The sequence below is a fragment of the Hyperoodon ampullatus genome (assembly GCF_949752795.1).
Source record: "Hyperoodon ampullatus genome assembly, chromosome: 10".
Classification (NCBI taxonomy): domain Eukaryota; kingdom Metazoa; phylum Chordata; class Mammalia; order Artiodactyla; family Ziphiidae; genus Hyperoodon; species Hyperoodon ampullatus.
Window position 1 is genome coordinate 58049476 of NC_136923.1, and position 23908 is coordinate 58073383.

At 38.6% G+C, this 23908-nt stretch overlaps 1 protein-coding gene across 1 annotated transcript in view; it reads left to right on the forward strand.

The window, feature by feature from the left end:
• NEK10 (NIMA related kinase 10) overlaps positions 1-23908 on the forward strand; it is a gene marked incomplete at its 3' end in the record, with an annotated part of 125713 nt that overhangs the window by 62425 nt on the left and 39380 nt on the right. Inside the window, 16 exon segments of the mRNA XM_079712624.1 lie at positions 505-546; positions 2171-2249; positions 3208-3275; positions 4872-4951; positions 6343-6429; positions 9057-9243; positions 9247-9278; positions 12113-12252; positions 12898-12959; positions 14401-14478; positions 16567-16631; positions 17950-18052; positions 18145-18273; positions 18794-18877; positions 18881-18931; positions 21871-21916. Of these exon segments, the coding sequence (XP_079568750.1) occupies positions 505-546; positions 2171-2249; positions 3208-3275; positions 4872-4951; positions 6343-6429; positions 9057-9243; positions 9247-9278; positions 12113-12252; positions 12898-12959; positions 14401-14478; positions 16567-16631; positions 17950-18052; positions 18145-18273; positions 18794-18877; positions 18881-18931; positions 21871-21916 (1333 nt within the window).

The following is a 23908-nucleotide window of genomic DNA, read 5'->3' on the forward strand; positions in this document are numbered from 1 at the left end:
TGCATTTCTCATCAGCTCCAGATGATGTTTTTGCTGCTGGTCCATGGGCCACAGTAGGCAGAGGCCTAGAGGAAGGTCCTGGGATTCAGTGATGCTGGATTCTTATCCAGGCTCTGTCACTTAGGCAAAATGGTTTACCATTCTGGGTCTTAGTTTTCCTACTCTGTAATGTGAGGGTGTTGAAGGGAATGATATCTAACAGCTTTTTCCAGCTCTAACATTTTGTGATGACATGAGAGGAAGTAAAAAGAATTAGGAGGCAGGCTGCAGTTCTGAGCATACTTACATTCTCTTAATCTCAACCCAACTTTCATTCATATTTATTAATAACTTATCTTAAATATAGTATGACTGGCAAACATTAAAGTTTTCCATATTTATATTAGAATGTGGGCCTTCAAAAAATAATTAAAACTCATAACTTAATAAATAGATTGCATGTAAAATACATTCCCCCCACCACTCTCATCTTCCATGTGTGTTCTGTTGTTTTTATTTTATCAGGAAATACTCCATAGCTTGGGTGGGATTGAAAACCTAGCTCAGGTAAGATTCCTTTTGTGGTGGCTGGTTTTGCCTTTCTCTTTCAGGTAGAGATTACACAGGTGTGTGACAGAAGATGTCTTTCTTATCTTAGCTGCCTGCCAAGGAGAGGAGCAGGCAGGGTTGTGAGTGTGAGCATGAGGCAGGATACACACAGAGCAGGGAGGGACTCGTGACATTTTCTCTTGGTTGATTGGGCTCACTTTACCCAGCCTGTTGAAACGAGAGATTTCTATCAATATAAAAGGTCACCTGTCTTTAGTTAGTAAAGAATATAAATAGGTGTTGTCTGGCAGGCCCCAGGCCTCAGCATTGCACACACCAAATGGTGGGAGAAAATATTGGTTATGAAGATGTTCATAACTTTTTCACACAAAAAAGAATTGCTATGCTCACTAAAATATTAAAAATAAATGACAATGTGAGGAATGATCTTGACTTCATTTATTTTTCTGCTTTGGTAACTACTGAGGGAAAGTAAGGAGGTGAATATGTATGCTGAGACAGTCCAACGTTTGGGCTTATTAATACAATAAAACAAAATTTCCAGGCATAGAAACAGTTGAAACAACCCATTCTCCTGAAATCTATACCATGTATGGAAAGAATAATTTTCATAATAAACCCGTGGCCCTACAAACTCATTCTGAGTTATTAATGGATGATTAATTTTAATGGCAACTTAATATTAAATCTATTTCATTATTTTTTTATTCTTGGGAAACTGATAAAACATATCTTGTTTTTATTTTTATTTATTTATTTATTTATTTTGTGGTACGTGGGCCTCTCCCGTTGCGGAGCACAGGCTCCAGACACGCAGGCTCAGTGGCCATGGCTCACAGGCCCAGCCACTCCGTGGCATGTGGGATCTTCCTGGACCAGGGCATGAACCCGTGTCCCCTGCATCGGCAGGCGGACTCTCATCCACTGCGCCACCAGGGAAGCCCTTGTTTTTATTTTTAAGAAAAATTTTAATTGGCTAGAGGTTTAGCTCATTTAATGAAATAATCTTTAATAAAATTATATTGTAAAGGATCTTTTTATCCATTTTAATTTCATTAAAATGTCAGAAATTTATGTGTGTTTCTCTGAACTTACTACAATCAGTCATCCACAGTGAGGGATTATTAGACTACTGCACACATTTCATTCTAATTATTGCTATCTGTTTGTATGCTGGTTAGATATAATTTAGGATATTATAAAACATAAGGTCGATAAAATATATGCAGAGTGTTATTAAAATTCTGCTGAAAAGTTACATTGAAGAATTAAAATTCTATGTACTATATTATTGCATCTTATTTGTATCTTATATTTGGAGGCTAAATTGCAACACAAATTTATTCAGTTAGGAGTCATCTTGGGACTTTTGAGAGTTTAAACAATCTTTCAAGGTCCCTGCCTCCACTTCGGGGCGTTCCACAGAAGCCAAGAACCCAGAAACCCACCCACTTCTGCACTTGAGTGAAGCAGGCCCAGGGGCACCAAGTATTGTTTGGTGAGCCTGTTGTGCCACCTACAGCTCATTTTCAGAAGTGCACAACCTTTCCCCTCACCTGCTGTGTGCTTGAGCGTCCTCCCCTCTGACTCGCCTGTCGGTCTCCCCCTCCCCCCGCCGCAGTACATGGAGATCGTGGCCCACGGGTACCTGGGCTCCGGGGAGGCGCAGCACAGCGTGGACAAGCTGGTCAACATGACGTGTAAGCGCGGTCCCGGGACGCAACTGGCCTTCCGGGCATGGCGTTTGCAGCAGGGAAGGGGGGACGCTTTGAATACTCACGGGGGTCCCCACACAGCTATGGGCTTGAGAGTCCATGCCAGCTGTTATGCTCAGTGGCAAAATGTACCCAGAGGGGAGATTTTTAGATCACAGTTCTTACCTTGAAAAACCTGATTTCATGTTTTAAAAGATTTTCATTGAGCACAAGCTTAGTTTATTTAGTGCAAGAGACACTTCCTTCCATAAAAGCAAATTTTGGTAAAAAATATTTTTTGCCTCCTTCGATTTCTATTAAAATGTCAGAGACTATTCATTTTTCATCTATAAAATTGGGGTAATAACAATACCCACTTCCAAAGCTTCTCTTTTTGGAAGCTCTTCCCAGCCCACCTTCCGTGCTCTCTGGATTTGATGAGTGCGCGCTCCTGCTCTCGTGCGAGTGAGCCCACATTCTTTGTGTGCACAGGACAGGACCTTAATTCTCAGTTCCAGGGAGAGAGGAATCTGTGGTGAGCCTCAGGCACCAGGAAGGTTCTGTGAGGCCAGCCGTTCCCCTCCACTGAGGAACCTTGCTAAGTCCATCACATGAAATCTTTATGGGGACGATCTTTGAAGAATAGGTTTCACTTTGAACTTGTAATGATATTAAGGAACTCATTCAACTTTAAGTGGAAGGGAAGATTTAATTTTCTTGCTATCTCCAAATTTTATTATTATAATAGTAATATATAATAAATACTAGTTGGGCTTGACACGTGATTCTTGAAGTAAAAAAAAATCAACCCTGTCCCTCCTCCCTCCATTGTCCTTTTTGTGTGGCCTGTGTTCCCATTTGTCCTTCCTTTGCTTGCCCATGAGTACTTGAGACCTGAGGCTCTATGAGCACTGACCCCCTTTAAGCTTCAAATCCCTCGTTGAGATATTCCATTCTTTTATAGATATTTTTCAAAAACTTGCTGCTGTCAAAGACCAAAGAGAATGGGTCACCACAAGCAGAGCCCACAAGGTGAGTGGTCCCAGAATGAGTTCCTGCTTCAGCTTCATTTGGTGGTGGTTCACATGCTAGAGTCCAGAGCCCTTGTGGTCAAGCCACGTGTAATTATTATTCTCAAGCCTGCTAACCTAGCCTAAAATTGCCAATCTCTGCTAACCCGCCTAAGGAGTAAATATAGAAACAGCAAATAAAGGTTTTCTGAAACTTTTTTCTTTTTTCTATGTCATTTAATTCTTTAATGCTTAATCAACTAAGTTTATTGCTTAATTTAAATGTTGCTTGTAAAACCCTGACTATATATAAACTGACCCTAGGTGTGTGTTTACAAATAAATAAATAAATACATATATATGTATGTATACATATAAATACATTCCATTTGGCACATGAGGTTATATTAGTTTGAACCATGTGAAATTACCCTGGTGTGTAGGTCAATTTCATATGGTTTAACTTCATAATAAGATGGTTTAGTATTATAAGCCTATGGGTCAAATACATATTTCAAGTTGAATGAATGCAGGTTTAATCAAAACAGACTACATTTATATTTACAGCAAAACTATTTAGCTGGTAGCTGCCTAGAGCCAGGTTTCAATAATTTGTTGAGTTTTTATATCCCAGGAAGCCACTTCCCAGCATATATTAGAGCAAAGTTGCCTAAAATGTGTTAACACATGCTGCTCATTTTATGCATGTGATTCTTAGTGATAATACAGGTCAACATTTTTTATTTCAATAGTTATATATTTCACTGATATCACTTAGAATTTGAAGAACATTTTTGAGTAGCATTAAGGTGTTAAGGGTGGACATGACAAAAATTGTGAAATGATATATCAGTGACTGGATTTCGGGAAACATTATGTTAGAAGACATAAAGGAAACAGTGGGAAAAGAAAAAGAGGAAGGGATCTGAGAAACAAAGATAATAATAGCTCCATAGAAAATGCATGAGATCATAAAGGGGAAAAACCCACATAATAGAAACCCAAAATCAGCCTAGTAGTTGTTATACAGGTCACAGCTCTGGTCTGAAGTATGTTTGGGTGTGTGCTTTGGGGGACCCTGAGTTCTAAAAATGTAGAGGGAAAATACGTAAATTTGTAGTAATGGGAATCCTGAGAAGGTGACTGATAAGATATAGATGACTCCCAACTCAGTGATGTTACTCAGAAATTTGAGAGGCAAATGGATTGTCTGGTAGTGTTAACATATCTTGCTTAGTTTGGGAAAAAAAGACAGTCTTCAACATTTTGTTGAAAAAGTACTTTCATAATTTGGAAAGTGCCTGCCACAATGCCAATGCCCAACTCAGAATGAGTGCTCAGTGACTGGTCACTACCAGAAGAAGACAGAGAACAGACAGCGTGGGCACCTGGAAGTAGAGGGCCATGTATCTTGGTCCCTTTGCTTCCTGTCCTGGGCAAGGAATGCTTACAAGGAACTCGTCTGAAGAGGGGGTGGATGCCTGCCCCTTAAGAACTGGGGATCGTGAATGTTTAACAAATTTTGAGGTTAAGCCTCTATGATCTTTAGAAGGAAACATACTGTTCAAGAAGCTTGTAGTACTTACATAATTAAACCTTATTTTACTTCATTTTTCAGACATTAGTAAGTTTACTCAGTGCCCGAGATACTAATGTTCTGTTGGGTGCCCTTCTGGCTCTGGCTAGTTTAGCTGAAAGGTGAGTGTATTTTAATAAGTTCTGCTGCTTTAGCAACTCAGATGGAAGAAATGCAAAATAGATCAGTTTCTCTATTTATTTTGTCATCTACTTAGTTAAAATTTGTGAAAAATAAACGTGAAGTACCATAACTATACTGAAGAGGATCCGGGATGGAAAAGCATCATTTGGAATTTAAGTTGGAGCAGCAAAGCAGTTTAAAAATTTCTTTTTTTTTTTCCTGACTAGAAATATTTACCTAGTCTTTTCATCCAACCCTCACTTACTTCTACTTTCAAATTTACACAATATGTCTTGGACAGTTGAATCTCCCTGACTTGTTTTCTTCATTCTCTCCCCTATATATATTTTAACATTTTCAAACATTTTTGCCCTTTAAAAAATTCTAGATAACCCCTATAGATGTTATGATTATTTTAAATATGTTTTTATACAAGTAAGTGGATCACTGCTTTTTTGTTTTTTAGGTTTTTTTCCAACTTAATTGAGGACTAATGGACAAATATAATTTTATATATTTAAAGTGTACAACATAATGATTTGATACACATATATACTGTGGAATGATTACCATTCCACAGATCAAGATAATTAATACATCCATCACCTCTCATAGTTAACTCTTTTTTTTTGGTTTTGTGACGAGAACATGTAAGATCTCTCAGCAACTTTCAAGTGCACGACCCCATATTATTAACTGTAGTTGCCGTGCTGCACATTGGATCCTTAGTGCTCATTCTTCTTATAATTGAAAGTTTGTACCCTTTAACCTACATCTCCCTGTTTCCCCCTACTTCCAGCCCCTAGTAAACACCCTCCATTCTATTCCGTTTCTATGTAGTCAGTTTTGTTTGTTTATTTTAGATTCCACATATAAGTGATACCGTATGGTAGTTGCCCTTCTCTGTTTGGCTTATTTCATTTAACAGATTGTTCTCTAGGTTCATCCATATTGTCACAAATGACAGGATTCTTTATGGCTGAACAATATTCAATTATGTATATATAATTATATTCAATTATAACTATATATAAATATTCAATTATATATATAAATATGTATATCACATTTTCTTTATCCACTTCATCTATCAAAGGACATGTAGGTCATTTCTATATCTTAGCTATTGTGAGTAATGCTGATCATTGCTTTTTTGTGAACAGCATATGATTCCCTTTCTCCAAAGGGAATCATGTTATCATCATACTGTTATTAAACATATTTAAATTTATGACATATAATACTTATTGAATGTTGGAGTTTAATGTAGCCCTGCCCCATAGAGCTACATTTTGTTTCTCCTCCTGGGATAATATGAGGGCTAAGATATTAAATACGTGGATATGGTAAAATACATTTTTCATCGTTACTAATACTTTTCAATTTGTAGTCCAGAATGTAGGGAGAAAATAAGTGAACTCAACATTGTAGAAAATCTGCTGATGATTTTACATGAATATGACTTGCTTTCCAAAAGGTAAGATTGCTAACAGGGGAAAATGACAGTGTCTGACATTTAATGAAAATGATTATTATTATTTTACTTATGTTATTTACATTGTTAACTGAATATCATGAGTCAACTTGGCATTTATCTTCTATTTAAGTTTATATAAAGTAACCAGTAGCAAAGAGATATATCGATTTATCTTTGGTCCTGCTTTACTTGTAGAACTGGTCATAGATTTGAAATATGTAAATCTCATGATTACATCTTTAATATTTTTTATTACATTTATTTACATCCTGTCTCCTTAAGGAAAGAGACTCTGAGGTGACTCTACTTTCAGTAATTTCAGATTGTGTGTTGAATAAGTGATTAGCTTCCTAAAATCTATTTTGCTTAAGGCAAAATAAGATAGCTACTTATTAAGTAAACATTAAGATAGCTACTGACTTATTTCACGACCAAAACAGAATCTAGAGTAAAATGAACTCATTTCACTTGAACTACCTATTGCCCTAAAAACTTACTGTATCCAGATATTTATTAGGTTACCTGCATCATATGATATTTAATCGAATAAGTCATAATTTTCTAAAGAGGCAAAATAGTTAACAGAAATCCCAAGCAATAAAACACTGACATTTAACTCATAGTAAATCCCTTGAATTCTTCGTCTAAGCCAATTTAACCCTCTTTTACAAACTGTACTTAGACTTGGTTGTCTGAATTGATTCACCCAATAGCCTCTGCACAGGTGTTGGAAAACCAAAGATGAATAAGATATGGTTGCATGGTGTAGGAGAGGGGCAGACACACAAATCATCAGTTTCACCACAGCATTGTAGGTGGTGTGGTTAGTGGATGCACAGGATGGATACCCTGGGGGCATGGAGCAGCACCTCCAATCAGAGCGAGGGGTCATGCCAAGTCTCCTAAAAGAAGGAGCAGTTGTCTAGGCAGAGGAAGAGAGCAAGTGAAAACAGAATATACTCCCACCTGGAGGCCTGCAGTGGTGTGTGAGAGAGGAGTGTGCATGGGTGGGAGCAGCTACAACAGAGTGCAGGAGGGAGGGTGCCAGAAAACTAGTTAGATAGTTGGTGATAAGTTAGAAATAGAGCTAATTTTGGCCAGGCCTTCTACATGCCAGGCCCTGTTCTAAGCACTTTTGTGTTTTAACTTGTTTGATCTGCAATTCTCTTTCCATATTTTATAGATGAGATACCTTCAGCAAGGTCATGATGGGCTCTTTGTGCCTATAGTGTGGTTTTTATCATGAACATTATGGAGACTCACAGATTTTAATCATGATCAGATTGATTTTGTGGGGACAGTTATTCTGATTGCACTGTGTGGGGTGTGGAATTTAGCCACACAATGAGATCCACTTAGAACAAGGAGGGAATGTTTGGTGTAGAAAGTTTGAGAAGGTGAAGAGTACTGTCTACCAAAGAACGTATGTCAGAGCATAAAAGTTTGGGAGGGAGAGGAGCCATGGAAAATTAGCTCAGGGAAAGGAATTGTTGAAGCAGGATAAGAATGGGAATATTGGAGAGAAGGGTGACAGAGAAGCTTATATCTGGAGCATAATCGAGGCTCACAAGGATGGAGGGGCAGTGGGTTTAGCTAGCTGCAGGACGCACAGAAGAATTAACCCCAGTGCTTGCCCAGGAAACAGGGGACACCAAAGGCTCTCCACTGGTTGGAGAAGAAGGGAGTGTCTTGGAGGATTCCCAGTCTTTGGCTTGGAAATTGAAAAGACTGTGGTGTCCTGAGTCCAGATCGGGGACATAAGTGGAAGGGCTGATTTGGGGAGGAGGATAATGACTGAGTTTAGAAACAGTGGGGTGAGTGCCTGTGGAACAGTTAAGTGACTGCTGGAAACTCTATAGGTTGGGAGTGATGCCTGGGCTGAGATCACAGTGCCAGGGTAGAGGGAGTATTTGAAGCCATAGGAATAAATAACACCATCCAGGAAGAGTGTTCAGAGTGTGAGCCTGGAGGATTCAGGACAGCTCTATGAAATGTCTATAATCATAATGTTTCAGAGCTTAGTTTAACCTTATGTCTTATGCCATCATTATCTTTATTTTACTCTCCAGATGTTCACTTCGCATTTAATTTCCCTGGATCATAGTGTTTTTGCCGTCAGATATTAATGTCTTATTTTTGCAATCACATAGTACGTTTCTGAAGACTAGGATAAAACTTTTATATTTCTTTTGTCTTGAGCATAATGCAGGTCCCATTGTATGTACTTGATGCCTATTTGCTCGTTAGTAGGTTTTTAGCCAGACCAATGGGGATACCATGAGGATATGACTTAGATAGTGGTCCAGAAACTATGACCTGCAGGCTAAATATGGCTCCCTGCTTGTTTTTGTGAATAAAGATTTATTGGCACACAGCCACGCCCGCTGGTTTTTGTGTGCTGTCTGTGGCTGCTTTTGCATATGTTGGCATGGCTGGGTAGTCATGACAGAGACTGTATGGCCCATAGAGCTGCAAACACTTGGCTGTGATCCAGCCCTCTACAGAGAACATGTGCTGACTGTGACATAGAGCCTGTTAGCGCGACCGTCCGTGCGTGTCGGCAGCTCTGTGTGAATCAAGTCAAGCCACCACTGAGCTGAGTCTCCCCTCCCGCCCATCCCTCGCAGGCTGGCGGCTGAGCTGCTGCGCCTGCTCTGTGCCGAGCGCCAGGTGAGAGAGCAGGTGAAGCTCTACGAGGGGTTCCCCATCCTCCTCAGCTTGCTGCACTCAGACCACCTACAGCTGCTGTGGAGCATCGTCTGGATCCTGGTTCAGATTTGTGAGGACCCTGAGACCTGTGTGGAAATTCGCATTTGAGGAGGCATCAAGCATCTTCATATTTTACGAGGGTGAGTCAGAGCAGGCTTTGGCCTGCTTCACTCTGGCTGTTGAAGGCTGGGGTCTCAGCTGTTCGAGGGCAGGGTGGGCATGTGCTCAGCTGGCTCCCTCCCATTCTTTGGTCATTCATGTTCTACAGAGTCATTTTTACTTGTTGCAAACAGGCAACGTTTGCAATGTCAGGAGCATTCATCTTTTCAGCTCCTTGGGGCCCTGACATATTTATCTTTGAATCACCAGCCTGCATTAAAGGGACGGATGTATGATCCTTAGTTAAAATAGGAGGAAATATGGTTATTCAAATGATTCCATGTTACTGACCCTGGTCCAGTTGCTCCTCTTTTCTCTCTAATCTCCGTGGCAGTGCTCTGAGGTGGGTTAACACCTTGTTGTCTCTCTTTTAAAAGTAGAATCTGGGGCTTCCCTGGTGGCGCAGTGGTTTAGAGTCCGCCTGCCAATGCAGGGGACGCGGGTTCGTGCCCCGGTCCAGGAAGATCCCGCATGCCACGGAGCGGCTGGGCCTGTGAGCTATGGCCGCTGAGCCTGCGCGTCCGGAGCCTGTCCTCCGCAATGGGAGAGGCCACAACAGTGAGAGGCCCGTGTACCGCAAAAAAAAAAAAAAAAAAGAATCTGGTGGCATTCAAAGCCATGAATCTGGGGAAGGAATGGCTTGTTAAAATAGTTTCAAACTGAAATTCTCGAATTATGTTGCAAAAACTATAACAATAACAAAAAATAGTGGATATGGTATGTATTACATGTATTGAAGCATTGAATAACAATATTACTGGTACCACCAATGGGAAGGATCTATTACCTAAAATTATTATAGAGCATAATTCATCCCCCTAGATGCTGAATCAAAATTGAAAAGGTTTATATCTGCCTGGAAAAAGATCACATTTATCTGTAGTATGTAAATAAAGTTCATTCTAATAAAAGCAGAGTAACATCAATTTTAATATGACTTGTTATCAAATCAATATTATTCAGACTTTGTGCTTGTTGTGCCTGATAACTTGATATTGTGGAGCTATGTGTCATCAGCTCCATTCTCTGAAGGAACTTTCCAAAGCATAAGAACAGACTAGAGATATGAGTAGTGGCTTTGTTAACAATTTCTATCATTACCAAAACCAAAGAAATAATGTGTAGACTGTTGACAATCTACTTGCTTTTATGAATATCACATAAAAATCTCAAGTACTTTAAAGTATAAATTATAAATCTTTCATTAGTATTGTGGCATAATGAGCTAGCCCCACAGTCAAAGTAATTATGATTGCAAAGGTGTTTTTCCACTTGAGTTTATAGGATGATGACGATGATGGTGGTGGTTATTTTTGGTCCATCATACGTATTACAGTGGCCGTGGGTAGCCCTCGTGGAGGGCAGCTATTTTCTTGATGATAAAATTAAATTATATAATAGTTAAGCAATACCTCAAGGGAAAAACCTGCCTTTTGACCACATAGAACTGAGTTTAATATAAGGTACTAGTTTTCCTCTTTTGCTCAAGCCATAACCATTCTTGATAGAAAAGAGTTCTTTCACATCTAAAGAGTAATTTTCCCAGTCCACTCCTATGGTACAATGTTATAAATCTCTTCCCTGGGAAGAAGATGTATGTCAATACTTATTCTATGTTAAATATGGCTCAGTGCTCTGGGAGAATTTATTACCCCAGCTGGGTAAACAATATCCTTTCAGAGCTGGGCTGCCTGGAGCTGGTACAAGGGGTGAGGTTGCCAGATTGTCTGCTGGCTTGAGTATGAACAGGCTCTGTTGTCAAGGTGGTTTTTAGGAAATCTGTTCATGCCCATTCACCTGCAGTCCCAAACTCAAAGGCAGTTACTAAAAGGTTACATACTCTTGATCAGGTAGAGAGATCCCTAAAATTCAAGTTTTAACATAATTAAAGATCATTGACTGTGACTATTCCATTACCTTCCCTATGCTCCCCAAAAGAAGGGCAGAGGGCCCAGATGACACAGGAGGGAGGTCAGGGAGACTCCATCCACCTTATGTTTGGGCATATAGAAATCTACATAGAGCTGCTGCCATAAAAGTAAATGCATGAAAAAACATAGCAACCATGTAAAACAGAAGGGAACAAAGCAGATAAAGACAGACAAATGATCTATTGTGGAAGATGTTGCACTAAGTAAACAGAAAAACAAATGCTTTATTTTATCAAAGACATTAAACAGAACATGAAGTTTATGAAATGAGATTAAAGGTGAGATGATAGGATAGTAAAAAGGAGAACAGAATGATTGTGAAGCTGGGAAAGAAGACGAGGACTGAGCAACATGCAGAGACTGAGTACCAGAAAGAACGTGGAGTTAGTGAAAGAAAGGGCACGCTTGAAAACTTACACATGATGCAGAGGAGGAAGACAGGGAATAAGAGCAACGTAAAATGAAGGATATGGCCTGCAGAAGATGGGTTTTCAACACGTGGATAATTGATATCCCTAAGGTAGAGAATAAAACAAAAGGAAATTTTGGAAAGCCTCAATGATCTAATAGAAGAGAACTTGACTAAAATAAAAGAAGATTGGAATTTAATGGAAAAAGACGAAACTCAGAATGATGAAGACTGAGATGTATTCAAGTAAATGGCAGAAGAATAGAGTTCAAAACAAAGGCAGCCATGTGAAAAATAGAGAGATGACTCCTACCTCACACTTCACACAAAAATCATGTCTGAGTGGATTGGAAGGTCACACAGGAGAAAACTTTATGACCTGGGGGAGGCAAAGATTTATAAAACGGGAATCAGAAAGCACTGACCATGAACTACCATTGATAAATTGGTCTGTGCATTAACTTTTCTTTTTCAGGGACAGAAATTTAGTTTCTGATCGTTCCTCCATTGGAAGCCTGTCTAGTGCCAATGCGGCAGGCCGAATCCAGCAGCTTCATTTGTCAGAAAATTTAAGCCCTCGGGAAATACAAGAAAATACATTCTCTCTTCAAGCAGGTATTTATATCATATTATTATGTTTTATTATTTGATACTGTTTAACCTTGTATTATTCTATTATAAAATTATAATGATAATATTAATTAGGCCCAATTTATAACTTAAAGAATGTGAAGTTAAATCCATGTGGATGCCTGAAACTTCTTGGTACCAGTGTTGGACTTGCAGGTTAAAGACACCCCAAACTTTCCTCTGCTTGCCAAATTCTGTGGCCTAACCTGTTAGCCCTCTAAAGTAGTTCATACTCGGATTATAAGGGTTAATTTGGATAATATATTTAAAGTACGCACTATTTATCTGACCATTGTCCATGTACACTGAGCACGTGCTCCACACTGGGCACATGTTGGGTATGGGGCTGACGGTGACTGCCCCCCGTCCCCACTCCATGCACAGGGGGGTGCATTAGGGGTGCCCCACAGGCTGCCATGGGGTGTGCATGCATGTGAGCTACATGAAGAGGAGAGGTACCAGCCAGCACAACTCAGGTGCCTTTCTCCCAGAGACGTGCCAGAAGGAAAATTAGGGGTTTTTGAGGGATGGCTCTGCCAACAAAATTCTCTGAGGCAGGGAGCGAGAGTGCTGATGTGCAAGTGCCGCCATGGCCACGACAGACACGGCATTTTGTGGTTTTCGTTGCAGCCTGCTGTGCGGCCCTCACGGAACTGGTGCTTGACGACACCAATGCCCACCAGGTGGTTCAGGTGAGAGGGCGGGGTGCCAGGACCTGTCACGATGGAGGGAGCCCACCTCAGGTGACACCTGTATCCTGGAACATGGCTTAAAAATATTGTAATATGTCTTATTTAACATGTAGAATTCCATTTTATATTCTTGTCCTTCCTCTTTTAACTCAGCTTAAAAAGAACTGCCATGTAGGTAATTGATGGTGTTTATTCCCTATATTATGTGCAGTCTACTTCATTTTCTTTATCTTTTTTTTTAAAGCTATGCTGAATTGTTTTAATTCCTATGGCACATAGGACACCATGAGTTAAGGATAGCAGTCACTTTAAGAGGACACGAAGTTATTCAGCTAGAGGTGATTGAAACACACCAAACAAAATATTTATTGCCAGGAAACTGATTTCACAAAGCACACAAAGCATAATTCATTAACCAATTCACTACATATACAGTCATATGTGTGTGTGTGTGTGAATAAACACATTTGTATACAACCCTTGTATGTGTTTCTATTATAAAAGTTATTTCCTGCTTGTTGAAGTTTAAAGAAAAACTTTTTTTTTGCTCAATACATCAACTTAAAAATACATAAATTCATAAAGTTAGTAAAGGATCAGGTCAGCAGTGATCAGAGTCCCTGGGGAAGCTCAGCAGGTCAGGGTGGCTGCTGAGGCAGGGGGAGGCTCAGTCCTGTTATCATTGCTTGCTGTCTTGGCCTCTGGAAAAATATTTAGCCTAAGTTTTGACTTTGTCATGTATAAAACAAGGAAATTACAGACTAATTCACAGAACAGCTATGAAGACTAAATGTAGTAAGGCAGGTAAAGCTCTTCACAGTCATAATATAAATGCCTACATAGAGTAGAGTTCAGTAAATTATGTATTTAATAGATAATAAAAAATGTAGCAATAAGATAATACTTTTTGTTCATTCCGCCATGTCTGTATTTGTATTAGAATAAGGCTAGAAAGATGTTAACCGTTTATACAAATAACTTTCATTTTTTAAAATCTATTATTTTTCTCTTATTTTTCTATTTTCTTTTCTATACTAGTTTATCTACATGTATTATTTAATTAACAAAAAATAAAGGGAGAAATATTTCATAATTAGATATTTAAAATGCAAAATATAAAGACATCTGGATCCCTTTACTCTGCCCCTTTTTTTGCCCCCTACTCTTTGTTTTTAAAGTATTTAAATCACTTTTAATTGATATACTTTGCTATTTATAATCTTTAACGACAGTTGAGATTTTATGATGTGGTTATAGTCTTTGATGTTTAAAAGTATTACACTGACATTTTTAGTATTGTCCTGTAATATTTACTCCTGATTCCAAAATTATACTAACATTTCTTCTTTAATATTTTAAAATTGTTCCTTCCTTCTTTATGCTGTGTATCTCCATGGCATTGTTGCTGGTCACTGATAACATGGCATCTTTATTCTTCCAGGAAAATGGTGTATATACAATAACAAAATTAATTTTACGAAATAAACAAAAGAATGCAGCAAAAACTAATCTATTACAGGTAATAAACATATCCATTATTCTTTAATATCAAGTTACTGGAATCTGGGGAAATTTTGGTAATATAATCTATGGTTTTTACAATTTTTAGGTTAGCACGGGTCCCCTGTACTGACCGAGAGGGAAAAATATCTGGTGAGGGAGGCTGGCATGGAAACAAATGCTGTTAAAACAATGTAGAAGGCTTAACAGTAGTTTCTCTGTAGGGAATTGGTGATTTTATTTAGATATTTCTTTGCTTATCTGTAAGTTCTATGTTTTAAAAACATTGCTTGTGTATCAGAAAATAATACTAAGGGGAAAATTATGTGCCATCTTTAAGCATGGACCACAGTCAGTAGCATTTCACCTTTACAAAGGCAAACCTGTAAAATGGATCTTGATGGATGAGATGGTGCTGGTCAGGTGAGTAAAGGGATAGAAGTGGGCACCCATGATATCTGCTCCAGGGCAGAGGGGCATCCGCACAGAGAGAAGAACATGGACAAAGCACGGGAGCCTGGCAGCTTAGAGTGTGCTTAGTCTGCTCAGTGGGGTGGGTGTGGGGTGTGGGGCAGAGGGAGTGCCTTAAGACAGCGGTCCCCAACCTTTTTGGCACCAGAGACTGGTTTTGTGGAAGACACGTTTTCCATGGACGGAGTCGGGGGTGGGGGCAGAATTCAGGCAGTAGTGTGAGTGATGGGGAGTGATGGGGAGCGGCAGATGAAGCTTTGCTCGCTCACCTGCTGCTCACCTTCTGCTGTGTGACCCAGTTCCTAACAGGCCACGGACCGGTACCGGTCCATGGTCCAGGCGTTGGGGACCCCTGCCTTAGGAGATGAGGCCTGGAAGGTAAGAAGGGGCCACATTATGCAGAGTCCTATGTGCTTTTTTGAAGAGTGGACACCAGGGGGCAAGTGTCCCCAAAGACACTGGCATGATAAAACCAATTTAAAGTAAGCCTTTGCAGTAGCTGCAGCTTATCTTTGTTTCAAGTTGTTAGAACAGGAAGTAAAAAACAATGTTTGCCTTCAATCTGATTTAAGAGCTTTCAGCCAGAAGGATGGTCAAACCTAGCACAGAATATTTGGTGATATCTATGGGCTGGCAGGCAGAGATTTTGGAGAGCTACCACTGAGAACACACAGGCGTGGGACTTACTTCTCTAGTACAGCACTGATGCATGACACTGTGCTGGAACATGTTAAAGTACACTCCCTCCTGCACATGCATTCTGTTAAGCCAGTACAGGCTTTTAAAGAATATGTATGGAAATTCTTTCGAGGCACATGCATGTTCCTCACTTCTCACAGTCTCCACTGCTTTCTCACCAGTCTCCTTCATGTGGTCTTGTTATCTGCCTGGCTTCTCCAGACAGTTTTGTTTGTGACCCTTCTATATTCAGATCACTAATTTCATGAAATGATTCCAGATTCGAATTCAGCAGACCCTGGTCACCCCAATGGTGGCCTATTGTACAGATACAGCTGCAAGCCTGGGGCTCTCTCTTTTTTCTCAGCACTGCAAAATGTCCAGTGTTTATTTTTCTTTGTTAAAGTCTCACAGGCCTCTTTCTGAGTGTTCTCAGGAGTTACTGTAGATGGTTCTATCTGGGGAATGCTTTAGACCTTACTCAAGAGACCAATTTGTCAAGTTTGAGTCCAGTGTGCCTGTGGCTATTTTTATATGTCATTATTTCTAGTGTTTATTTTCTCAGAGAAACTATATAAATATTGAGGCGTACATAGCAGGCTAGAAAGAAAATAAACCTTGAGCTCCTGGAAATCTTGGGACATTTGGTTTTCTCGGTGTAGGAGTTTTATTTCTTGTCTCTCTGCTCCTTCTGTACTTTCTAGAAAGGAACTAATGACAGGCACTGAGTGAAACAAGGCCCAGATCCCTAGCCTTCCACAACACAAATGCTTTTTAAACATGAGAACTGGCCCAGGTGCTGATGTTGTCTGTTTTCAGTTACAAGCTGTGGCTCCCACAGAGACCAGCCACACTCACCAAAAAGCCACGTTAATGTTCACTTCATGATCATGCTATCCTGAAAATGTTTTACTTTGTTCAGCTACCATTTGAGAATCACATATCCTTTTATTTCCAGTGTTATGCGTTCAGAGCCTTGAGGTTTCTCTTCAGTATGGAAAGAAACAGACCACTCTTTAAAAGGTATGAGCTTAGAGAAATTTAAGTGATCAGTGATCATTAGAGTCAACTGTTTTCATGTACCTGATTTAGATGCAAACAGTAAGAGAAGAAAGAGTCAGTATGCAAAACATGTGTCTTCAGATTTCTTAAAATCCACAGATAATACTGAGCAGCCCTAGTGATATCTTAACACTGAAAATTCACAAAATGATGAGGAAAGCACATGAATCACATCAACACAACTCTTTTAATTACATGTAACTGCTATGGTTTTTAGTTTTTCTCTCTTTTTAAAGACATTAACATTTTTAATGGATGAAATAAAAATATCTGCTTGTTTTTGCCCATTCAGAAATGTCCAAAGTTGATCTAGTCATTTCCTTTTAATCAATAGAAAAGAAAGTATTTGTCTGGATGTTCTTAACAGGATAGGAACCCATTTGAAGGGGAGGAGGCTGGATGTTCCTGGATCAGAAGGTTGTGTGGTGAGCATGACAGAAAAACCACCGCCTTGGGAAGCAGACAGACCTACAGGTGTGGTCTGTGTGCCATAGAGGTGGCAGGTTAGCCAAATCGTAGGCCGAAGTTCTTACTAGAATTTTATTGATAAGGCAAAATGGAAATAAAATCTTGAGTTAATATAACATCTTTTGTTTGGAAGAATGGGGCATTTTATGTTTTTATTTTATTTATATATAACAGTTGAATTTACGGGAAGAAAAGGAAGTATTTGTTATTCATTATAAACTTTCATTTCAAGGCCCTAAATCATCCACATCAGTGGACTTAAAGATTTTAATAAACCTAAACCCTTGAAGCCAGTAGCTTGGAAATGATGCATAAATCTCTTCATTTTTTTTATTCACCTGTATTTTAATTTTATTTTCATGAGGACTAAATCAAATGGTATTTGTGAAAGTGCTCTGTGCTCAATAAACACCCAATAAACATTCATTCCTAGTATGTTTAATACTACACCCCCAAATGTCTTACAAATAAGATTTTTGTAAAATCTATATCATATCTTATTGCAGCAAAAAACATATAACCTGACATCTACCCTCTTAAATTTTTGTGTGCAGTACAGTGTTATTAACTATAAGCACAGTGTCATACAGTAGATCTCTAGAACTTTCCTTTCCAATTGTTTTTCCTTACCTCTTAAGAACTGTGTCTCTAGTTTATTTTCGTGAGATAAGTTGGTGAGTATTATTTTCTCCCACTTGTTGGCAGTGTATTTAATGTAATTAACCTATAAGTGAGCCAGGTCCAAAAGGGAAGGAACGGCCCAGAGTTTCCACCTCCTATAGGAAGCATGTGTGTGTATTTTTCTCTGTAGACTTTTCCCCACCGACCTGTTTGAGATCTTCATTGACATAGGACATTATGTTCGTGATATCAGTGCTTATGAAGAATTAGTATCAAAGTTGAATTTATTAGTGGTAAGTCTTGAGCTTTAAATATTTTGTTAGGCTGCTATGCAGTTAGGATGCATTTATCATAGCAACCCATTTCCTTTTCATTTTTTGGTTAGGAGGATGAACTGAAGCAAATTGCTGAAAATATTGAAAGCATTAATCAGAATAAAGCTCCTTCGAAATATATAGGCAACTATGCAGTTTTGGATCATCTTGGAAGTGGAGCTTTTGGCTGTGTTTACAAGGTGACCTTGCCCTTGAACAACATTTCCGATGTTCCCAAACAAACTGCATGTCTCCCTGCACTCCCACACACAAGTGAATTGGAGCCCTTGTCAGTGAACAAATAGATATAAAAATTAGAATGATTGTTTCTGTACAACAGATAGCTGCACTGATGTTGTCTTACCTTAGCTCTCAGCTCTAGAAATTGGTCACTGACCTTTGAAGACAAAAGCTGTCACTAATCTCTCACACAAATGGTCAAAATGGCTTGTCCCAATGCATGACACATTCTCCAAGTTCACACCAGTGTTTCTGTGTTTACCCAGTAAAATCCTATGAAATATTGCAGACTGATTCAGGATATACCAATTTTTTTGAGGTGAGCTTAGTGTAAATACAAATTTACTTTTTAAAGATATATGACTTATTTAGATGACTTGGCTTAATCATGTGACCTTATTAATCTAATCACTTTCTTCCCCTCTCTACTCCCAAACCATTCTTTTTCTTTTTTTTTTTTTTTTGTCTCCTTTATTTTAGGTTAGAAAGCGTAGTGGTCAAAATCTTTTAGCAATGAAAGAAGTCAATTTACATAACCCAGCATTTGGAAAGGATAAAAAAGATTGAGACAGCAGTGTAAGGAATATTGTTTCTGAATTAACCATAATTAAAGAGCAGGTAAATGCTTTTGTTTATGAAGACGGTTTCTTAAATAAATGTCATCAAAAAAAGTAGAATTCATGTGCTGTTCTTGTCCATGCTATGTAAGAACTGGTTCTGTTTAATATAATTGGCATCGAGGTGATATCAAATCACCAGGTTTTCTCCTAAGGCTTGACATTGAACCATAGACATAACTATATCAGGGCCAGGGATGCAGAATAATTGAGTTCACAGCACAGAGAGTATTATATCGGAGAAAGCATATTCGTTTCCTTCTTATTATATTGTAGAATATTTGGTTACTTTGTTACATGCATAAGAGTATGACTAAGACTTCCCTGACTTTTGTCAAATGGAACCAAGTTGTTAACGTTCCTCAAATATGGCTTATGTAATCTAAAATGTGAATTTTCAAGATGGGTTTTTATTTATTGACATGAACAAAACATTCTAACATAATGTTCACAACTCATGTATCATTATGAAGGTTTGTTTCAGGAGAAAGAATAAACATGTCAGAGAGAAATGAGAATTCTTTTTGTGATCAAAGAACACATTGGTTTCTTTTTCAACTTTATTTATTTATACATTCATTATGAATACTGTCTATAACTCCTGGAGAGACCTATCAGTTCATGGCTCTTTGTTTTCAAATAGTTAAATTTGCATAGCATCTGTGCTGGGACATAAAGAACCATAAATATGATGATCTTTATTCATTGAAATCTCTAGTTCCACTCCAATTTATAATTTACAGTAAATATCATTAATAGGTTGTTTTATAGTTGACTTTTATGTACAAAGAGATTAGATTTTGTAAAGTTAGTGTTTGCTCATATTCCAACACTCTAGCCTTGGGCAGTGTGCTCTTTCATAGCACAAGGCTAGAGCATGGCTTTTGCCCTAGGCTGGTCTAGTATCTTCATTTGAACCCAAATCTGGATGTAGTCCTGGCCAGTGAGCTAGGTCTAGAATATGGTTTTATTGCTTACCTAGTTCCATATTGTTTAAAATCTGCTGGCCATTTGCTAGTTGATGAGGTAGACTATTGGTTTTAGTATATTTTCTAAGAAAAGAAAGTGTCAGGATGGGGCCATATAAGAGGCCTCTGCTTGAACTTTGAGGGAACTCAAAGTTGTAGAACTGTGCTTGCACCATGGGCTTAAATCAAGGAAAGGACAGTAAATTGAGGTCAAAAAGGAGGAGGTAATGGCAGACAGAAGTGAGGGAAATGGGACTAGAAAGGGAGAGTGTATTTGTTAATATTAAGACTAAGCTGCAATAACAAAGAAGCCCCAAAGTGTGTGGGCTTGAAGGAGAGGTCTCACTGTGCAATGGGTTTTGTCTTCCTGTCGGTCCAGGGTGTGGTGCTCTGCTCCATGAGATCACACAGGGATGCCCACTCTTTCTCTCCCGTTGCACCTGCCAAGGCACATTTATATCCGCTGGTGCACCCGGTGTTTTGGGTTCAGACACAGGATTCCCCTCACACTCCACTGGGGAGAACTGAGTGATGAGCCCCTTGAGGCTGTGAGAGAGGCTGAGAGGTGTGATCTGTGGTGGGAAGCACGTCCTGCTACAAGTCGATGGATTGGAGGAGTGTGAGAGCAGATTTTTGGTGGACAACCAGTGGACTCTCCTTCAAAAGAAGGCAAGAAGAAAGGCCAGAAAGAGATGCAAGCCATTTATGATGTACCAGTGACTATTCTGAGATAAAACAAATTTCAGTTTACTTAGAAACTCAAATTGTAAATAAACAACCACAAAAATTTAGTATTCTTGTAGAAAATTATTATGTTATTAAAAAAATAAAATTTCCATGTTACATTCTGAGGTAAACTATGCCAAAGAGAAATTGTTGCGCTCTTTGGTGCCTGGACACTTTTTGTTGAGGTATAATTGACATATGACTGCATATTAGTTTCAGGTGTACAACATGATGATTCAGTATTTGTATGTATTGTGACATGATCACCATAGTAAGTCCAGTTAACATCTACCACATGTAGTTACACATTTTTTCCTTGTGATAAGAACTTTTAGATGGCAAGAAGACCTTATTCAGGACCACTGCAATAGAAGTCAAACTATTAGAGTAGAGGAGAGAGATTGAACTCAACTCTGAACACAACAGGGATGGCTGGGGATTTACAACCAAAAGGCAGGGCTAAGGGAGTCAAAGAATGGAAAGTTACTAAGAGGAATTTGGTTAGTTATCAGGTTGGGGGAAGAAAAACTTGATTAGATAACAAAGATGGGGGGATGAGGAACTTGATTGGATATCCAGATGGCAGAGATGCTCACTAAACTGGCTTAGCAAGATTCTTGCTGAAACCAGGCAGGCCAAGGAGGAGGCCTGGTCCAGAGAAGGACTCTGAGGAGCCTGACTTAAGTTTGTTCAAGGAGGGAGTCCTTGGCAATTATTATTATTATTTTAATGGAGTTAATAACTCATATTATTTCAGTTTCAAACTAATAATTTTGGAGAGCATAGAAAGACACTAGTCGTGTAAATAGACACAGTGTATATAAACATTTAAGTGGCAGGGGGAGGTTAAGAGCCTAGGTATATGTGTTCAAAATAAATTGCTTCACTTCAGTTTTCTCCTCTATGCAATCTGTGTGTGATGTTGGAATAGGAAGTGTTAAATGAATTCTTAGGATAGCTTCCAGTTCTACAGTCCTCTAGTTTAATTAGGTGATAAAGCACAATCAGTTTTCAATTCTATTTGGTAAGGCTATATGGGAGATTGCTATTTTCAGAACAGTTTTGTGAGCAGCAAATAAAAAGAATCCTGAAAAATTAGATGATATCTTAAAATGCTTTGTTTTATAAATAAATATAAATATGATGATTTCTTTGTTGTTTTCAAGTATGAAATCCAACTAAATTGTCTGTGAAAACAAGTTTATATTTTGAAGTAGTATAATGTTTGTTATTTATTTTCTTATAGCTTTATCATCCCAATGTTGTACGCTATTACAAAACATTTCTGGAAAGTAAGTGTGAGTTTCCATGATATTTCTAATAATGTATCTATGTTAGTTACATATTTTTATTTTAGAATGTTACAAAATAAGCTTAGTCAACTATTTTCTCTACCTTTTTTGTTGTCTATATGACAGTGGATGACATTGTGCATCACTTTCTTGATCAGTGAAACACTGATAATCAATGATCAAAATATACTTATAGGGCTTCCCTGGTGGCGCAGTGGTTGGGAGTCTGCCTGCGATGCAGGGGACAGGGGTTCGTGCCCCGGTCCGGGAGGATCCCGCATGCCGCGGAGCGGCTGGGTCCGTGAGCCATGGCTGCTGGGCCTGCGTGGCCGGAGCCTGTGCTCCACAACAGGAGAGGCCACAGCAGTGAGAGGCCCGCGTACCGCAAAAAAAAAAAAAAAAAAAAAAAAAAAAAAGATACTTATAAAATTCTTAGATCCCTATATGTAAGACTGCATGAACAAACCAAAATAATAATTATTGCTATTTTCATATACAAAAAGCCCATAGTAGTATCAGGAGAAAAGAAAACTAAAGGTTGGTAGTTTCTTTAAGAGAAAATGACATTTTTTTGTCATCTTTAAGAAAAAATGACATTTTCCACCCCCCAAATAAATTGGGTCTAGGTTTTTTGAGATTTCTTTTTCTTCAAGTTCAGGTAATTGCCACAAGATGGCAATGGAGCCCGGACTGATTCTGCGTCATCATTGGGATGATGGAATATAGAATCAAATCTTGAGGTGAAACCAAACTCAGTCACTTGTTTTAAAAAAATAGGACATTTGACTGAAGTAATATACTTATTAATAGACCTTATGTGCTTCACCTGTGAAATTTCAAAATAACTCTCCTTTAAAGGGGCTTCCTTGCTGCCTCTTTGTCAGTGCTATTGTTATGCAAACCTGTTGTGTACTTTGGCATGTTATGATTTTACCCATCTCCCTTCCTCTGGTTGACTCAGAGGAACTCAGTGCTGAAACTCTTCAGTAAATCCTGCCCCCTTGGCCATTTGTTCTTGATATTAGAATAATTTCCCATAATTTAGTGCATATCCCATCATAAAGAGATCTAGACTAGCTTCTGACTTGTACTGAAGTGACACAACTTGTCTTAATTTAAAAACAAAATAACCTGACTTCTTCCAAAAAGAATTGGCAGTGGCTTAAAAATACATAAGATAAAATAGATTAAGAAATCATGATAAAAGGAAATAAAAGGTGAGAAAATTAATGCTAGAGGCAAGATTAGTACATACAGTAAATATTTCTTGGGATTATGAAGAATTGGAAACAATATATATGTCAATCTTTAGGAGAATGATTAAATAAATTATGATACATCTGTATTGTGGAATACAATGTAACCAACAGAAAGAATGGCGTGGGTCTGTGTGTACTGACGAACATATAAGAATGTTGAATGAAAAAAGTATAAGTTGCAGAATATGTATGGTGTGGCTTCATTTTTGTAAATGTTGTATATATACATATTTTACATACATCCAAAACATTACAAAAGATACATATCACATACTGTTGTTAATAGTTACATATTGACTTTGGAGGAGAAAGTAGAATTTACTTCTGTTTCTTGGCATCCAAAGCAAAGAGACAAACTCAGTCAGTTATGTGAGGTTCCTGGGATCCATGAGCTGAAAGCTGGAGAAGGCCAGCTTTCTCAGCTCTTGAGTTGGCATCACAGAAATTTCCATCATGGATGGTATATCCAGTGGGGTCATTGCTAAACCACGGTATGATTTCATTGTAAAATACTGTAAGGTAAATCTACGAGACTGAAGAACAGTGCAATTTAATGTCTGAATGTCTGGCTTGATTTAAGGGTAAATTTTAGACCATTGAGAGGAAAGCTGGGTTTACCTGTTCTTCAGGGAATCCTCCATGACTTGGGATCATTTACTTGCTCTCTTTGGTGCCTCTCAACCCTTCCACATCCTGGTGTACATAGAAAATGAGAAAATTTGCCAGCGTAAAC